Source organism: Pezoporus flaviventris, unplaced genomic scaffold, assembly GCF_033815535.1.
Source record: "Pezoporus flaviventris isolate CSIRO_AGI_PZ_B2104156 unplaced genomic scaffold, CSIRO_AGI_Pfla_v1 ptg000079l, whole genome shotgun sequence".
NCBI lineage: Eukaryota > Metazoa > Chordata > Aves > Psittaciformes > Psittacidae > Pezoporus > Pezoporus flaviventris.
This window is the reverse complement of record NW_026892627.1, coordinates 5,576,251-5,582,250: the sequence shown is the minus strand read 5'-3', so window position 1 is coordinate 5,582,250 and position 6,000 is coordinate 5,576,251. Positions and strand designations below refer to the sequence as shown.

The following is a 6,000-nucleotide window of genomic DNA, read 5'->3' as shown; positions in this document are numbered from 1 at the left end:
TAGACCAGGTTTGCTCCAAGCCCCATCCAAGCTGACCTTGAACACTGACAGGGCTGGGGCACCCAGAGCTGCTTTGGGCAACTGGTTCCAGTGTCTCACCACCCTCAGAGTGAAGAACTTTTTCCTAATATATAATCTAAATCCACCTTTTTCAGCTTACAGCCATCCCCGCTTTTCCTATCCCTATCTGCCACTGTGAAAAGTTTTTTTCCAGATTTCTTTTTGGCCCTGTTAGGCACTGGAAGCTGCTCGAATGTCTCACCAGGGCCTTTTTTTCTCCAGGCTGAACATCCCTATCTCTCTCAGCCTGCCTCCAGTCCTCTGATCATCTTTGTGGCCCTCCTCTAGATATTATTTACAATTAATTTTATACCTACATGCTGGCTGACGCGAAAGTTGACATCTCTTCAGACTGGTTGCATTCTAAAACGTAGTAAATGCTGCCATCTAATGGTGTCTGATCATTGAACAAAGAATATTACAGTAGAAATTGAGCAATTACCTTATTGTTCCTGCTATTGGTTGCCTGAGAACGCTAAATCTTTTCTGATTCCCTGAAAAAAGGAAAGCACTTACACTTTTCTTATACTTTATAGTAGCTATTTTTTTTAAATTATACTGCTGTGGTTTTACCCCTCTAATAGTGTCTTGTAACAAACTGAAACTGAACATACCCCTTACAAAAGAGACAAAAAATATGTTAAACATCTGAACACTTTTATTGAAGAATCTAATAGTCCTGTTTCACTGGTTCTGAGGCCACCATGACATGTCACCTGACCAACATAAAGTGCAAAAAACCAGTAAAGGTAATATTAATACACATTGTTCATACATAGGTTTGTGGTTTTTTTCCAAAAGCAATGAAATAAATGCTTCCTCTAACTTTAATAAATGTTGTCTTGTAAGATATACCATGAACTCTTTTTCAGATTGCTAATACTTTCTATCACATTTGGATGAACTATATTGATGAAATGTATGTACAACAATCCTTAAGATTTTCCGAAACAATACCTCCTGCATAACATCCTTTGATTTTGGTAACTTGTTATCACAACTTTCATTCACCAAATGATAGATAGAACAAATCATATACAATTTTAAGCACAGACACCTGAGGATTATATGTTACATTCACTCAGGTGCATATATAAAGACACCTCAAAAATTCTTAAGAATAAACAAATCCATCCAATGGTACTAGGAGGAAGATGGTTCCAAGCAACATAGAAATTAGTGATTGATTATACTAAAGTGTCTTGAATAAGCTCTTTTACATAAAATGCAGTAATTATTTTACTACAATAACTGATTTTTCAAACCAGGCTTTATCTCTAAAGAGATACACATTGTTCTACAGACTTGTGTAGAACAATGTCTACATTGTTTTTACAGTTACAACAGATCTACGGGTTACTTCTGTACACACAGAAATATGAAGTAACACAAAAAACAACTGCTGTAAAAATTAACTCACCTCCTCCAGTAGCTGAGGAAAAAAAAAAATCCAGTTTGATTTTCCTCTAATATTTGACTTAGTTGTTCAAACCTTAATTGTTTCAAGGAGCATTTGCAAAATAGCACAAGCACAATACTTAAAGGTTGCCAGCATTTTTCAGAATGTAAAGTATTATGCTTCATCTGAATATTTTCTCCATCTGAAAATAACTGATACTGATTTAGTCAAAAATGCTGCAGCCTGGGGCAACCTTGTGTGTCCACATTATTGCTATCTGTTTCAGCAATACCATCATAAAATAAAGGGAGAGATATGGAAGACGCTGTCCATGATTTGTCTAGCTTCCTATCATTATCTTTATTAAGCATTGATGCAATAAGACTTTCTTTCTTACATGTACTTTCTTCAAAGACAGCACTGTTGTAGCGTTTACGATGGTATAAGAAAGGTTTCTTTTTAGAAGAGCGCTTCACCAAATACCTCCTGAAGGCCTTTTGAATAATACGAGCTGATACTTCCTCTTGTTTCCTTTTAAGGGTAGTAGTAATTGGCTTGCAAGAAGTTTTAGCTGGATCATCAGCCATAAATTTTTCTTCAATGTGCATTTCAAGATCACGCAAATCTCCAGATTCTCCCCAAACCCTTTTAGAGAAAGCAAGCAAGATATCCAAGCAGTGGATCTTATCTCCACTAACTAGAGGGAGGTCCATGGACATGAGCTGAATTTTATTAGGCTTTGGAATGCGTAAGGGTTCTGCCAGAGCATCTGCAAAGTCTGAAAGAGCAGAATATTCAATAAACTGTGTTGCCTGAGGATCAAATTTTCCCCAGGTCTCATAAAACATATCAAAGTCATCCTCACAAAGAAGACCTGTGCTTTCTTCAGTGGCAACATTGAAGTTTTCTAAAATGACAGCTATGTACATATTTACAACAATAAGAAATGATATAATGACATAGCTTACAAAATAAAAAATACCAACCCCCCTACTTCGGCAACTTTTTTTCTGTTCACTTGTTAAATTTAAGTTGGGAGCACATGAATTAGATTCTTTTAACAGAGGGGCCAGAAGACCATCCCAGCCAGCTGATGTTGTAATTTGGAAGAGACAGAGAATGCTACTATCAAAAGTTTGAAAGTTGAAAAGGTTATTAATTCCACCTTCCCAGCCAATGCAGGCAAAGTTTGTCATGCCCACAACAGCATAAATGAACATAACCAGAAAAAGCAAAAGACCAATGTTGAACAGTGCAGGAAGAGACATCAGTAAGGCAAAAAGCAGAGCTCGAATTCCTCTAGCTTGTCGGATTAATCTCAGGATTCGGCCAATTCTTGCCAAACGAAAAATTCTCAGAAGCGTAGGGGAGAACAAAGTCTGAAAGCCTTCAGCAAGTCCAGTACCTTTGAAATTAAAAAGAAAACAGAATGTTGTCAAGCCATATCAGTGAAATTCCCTATTTATGTCTATTTTGCTATGTGCAATGCTTTAGGTGTTGAAAATAACTTTGAGCATATTACAAAACTTTCACCAAAAATATTATCATCAATATTGCAATTGCTTACGAAAGAGCTTAGGAAAAGGAAGACAAATTGTAATAACTTTAAATCTTGAAGAAGTATCAAGATTTCATATAGTTTGGCAACTGCATTCTCCCAGTTTTCTCTAATTCAGGGGATAAAATTACACATTGCTTAAGTACTAAAAAGTCCTTTAAAATCCATTCAGCTCCTGTGCTGGAAGCTATGGGGCTTGTCTCCTAGCTGCTGCCTGATTGCTGCTTCTTCTACAGGCATAAGCCACATGTTAAATGTGAGACTTTTATTAATGCTTGGTACTTAAATGAGATCAGAGAAGAGCAAGAAGAAAATAAATGAAAACTGTCTTTCAGTATTCAACCTTCATCACACCTCATTCTATGATCCTACTATCAGAATAATTATACAGTAGTAATGTAAGTGATTACAAACAGAGGACTTAAGAAGTCAGCATTTTCATAGAATCATGTTTGGTTTGGAAGGCACCTTAAAGGTTGTCTAGTTCCAACCCACCTGCCATTGGCAGGGACACCTTCAACTAGATCAAGTTGCTCAGAGCACCATCCAAGCAATTTTTCTGGGTTGCATGGTATAGAAAAGGGGAACTGTGCTTAGAGATGAGGCAGAGAACTCAGATCAGGTTCTTTCCCATCCTTTTTTCTATGACATAACCTGAGCTTGGTAGGAAGCACAGACAAATAAACCATACAAGAAATTAAAGCTGTATATGAACCTTTGTAGGGGAAATGATATGCATTTAGTCTTAGTTGAAAAGCAAAATAAAAACAAGCCAGTTTTTATGACTTTCACAGTCACCAACAGTGGCCTGGATTTAGAATGGTGCAGAACAATTAAATTTTCCTGAGCTTTCTAAATCAGTCCTCAGGATCTGCTTTCTTAAAAGAAGGTCCTGGAAAATAAAATAAGTCTTTTCCATTTTTCATACAAATGTATTTTTAACCTGAATTTGCTTTTACTGTGAAAACAATGGTTAAGGTGATTACATGTAAATTGAAGGCATAAAAACATCAAGAGAAAAATTTAAGTACAGTAACTTAGAAAATATGTTACTCATTAGATTCCTATTCTGTTAATTACTCAATAAATCTCATACTTAAAAAAAAAAGCAAAAAGTTGAAAACTATCCGTTTACCTTCTAGCACTCTGCAAAAATATAAGGAAAAACAACAATAAATCCTTTTAGAAAGGATCACTCAGCATATGGTTTGAAAAAGTACAATGGATCTGGAACTTGTTTATCAGATACATAAGTGGTTACTTCATACTGAAATTTGGCTTAGTATTGCTAAGACATATTACCTGATCTAATAACGATTAATACTTACTAACTAGTGAAAGGATCACAACAGCTAAATCAAATATGTTCCAGCCACAGGTGAAAAAGTAATGTCTTAAGGCTAGTATTTTTATGACACATTCCCCAGTAAACACTGCCACAAAAAACAGGTTGATCTTATTAAGAACATCCTTGACGTTGTCCTGGTTATTTTCTGCCATCATAATGACCATATTTAGACAGATGAAAACTGCAACGGTAATATCAAATGCTTTGTGCGATACTATATCAAACAGCAATCCTTGGAACATATTCTGCAGAGAGAATGAGAAGAGCTGCTTAATGCTACTTGTAAGACCCAGACTACATTCAAATATAAATCAGTAACTTATGCTTAGAAAGAGAATTTAAGAGAATATAAATTTAACTATAAGCTCCTACAAGCATTTTTAGGTCATTTCTTTAGACCTTCGAAGAAAACACTCAGTATTTGGAGAAATATTTGCAGGCATCATGCAACCACATTCCCTTAGAAAATAATTATTCAGGATGAAAGCATTCAGAGTACATAGTGATTGCTCTTTTAATAGAATTAGTTATTGAAGCAGAGATTTTAGGATAAGCAATTTGAACTAAAATGTCGTAATCAAGAAAACCTCTGAGCAGTTACTATGTGAACCCAGGCGTGGACTTAAATTTAAGAACCTATATGAAATGGAGCGTAAGATTATTGGAAGTAACAACCATTTGGCATGTACTACTCCCTATTTATTCTCACTTGCAATAATCCAATCTAGTTGCAGAAGTAGTGTCATGCAACTCAGATCTCAAGATCATATGGACATATGAGCATGGATTTATGATTATCAAATATTTAATATGAACCTTTATAAATAATTTGTACATTTGAATAGGCGATAAACAGGCTGTGAAATTCTTTAATTAATGCCCACAAAGAAAGGCTGCATTAGATAGATTTAAGAAATAGAGAGTAAAATGTAAACGCTATATTGAATGAGGAAGATGGTGGGTTCTAACATGAATTTTATTCCAGATGCCTGGCTATTGAGTTTGAATATGGTCACCATCTTTGTATCTTTGTCATATTCTACTTAAGATGGTCTCACCAATGGTTTTGGGATGAGTTTTTGAGGTTTCTTTGATCCAAGTTTTTTTAGGGCATTATAATACTTTTTCTGTTCCTCAGTCAAAAATATATCTTTTCCACCTAAGTAAAGGAAAAAATACCGTTGTTCAGCTGAAGTTTAAGCAGTCAACTAAATAAACACTAACAAGTTCATGTGAAAAAAAAAAGTAAGTTACACCACAGCACATTATGTCCAGTATATAAATTGCGGGGAGTTACACAGAAGGGACCAATGGCTGCTTGAGTCAGGCTGGGTTATCAGTCAGCAGGTGGTAAGCAACCGTATTGTGCATCACTGCTGGTTATTACTGTTTTTTTTTCCTTTCCCCTTTTGGTTTAATATTCCCTCTGCTTGTTAGTCCCCTCATCGTTGCTATTATTAGTAGTAATATGTTTTACTTTATTTTAGTTATTAAACTGTTCTTAACTCATGGCATTTACATTCTTTTGATTCTCCTCCCCATCCGTCCAGGGAGGAGGGAAGAGGGGGTCGTGAGCGAGCGTCTGCATGGGACTTAGTTGTTTCAAACCATGACAATGTCAAACTAACATTCACA

General features: G+C 35.7%; 1 protein-coding gene across 2 annotated transcripts in view; it reads right to left on the bottom strand.

Annotated features, from left to right (window-relative positions):
• Positions 1 to 1,422: 1,422 nt before the first annotated feature.
• Positions 1,423 to 6,000, bottom strand: part of LOC133280005 (sodium channel protein type 5 subunit alpha-like) — a 40,730-nt gene continuing 36,152 nt past the window's right edge. For both annotated transcript variants that reach the window (XM_061474284.1, XM_061474283.1), the window contains 3 exons: positions 5,424 to 5,524; positions 4,346 to 4,610; positions 1,423 to 2,864 (listed from right to left, as the gene is read on the bottom strand). In XM_061474284.1, coding sequence (XP_061330268.1) covers positions 1,687 to 2,864; positions 4,346 to 4,610; positions 5,424 to 5,524 — 1,544 coding nt within the window. In that variant the 3' untranslated portion in view covers positions 1,423 to 1,686. The remainder of the gene's footprint in view (positions 2,865 to 4,345; positions 4,611 to 5,423; positions 5,525 to 6,000) is intronic.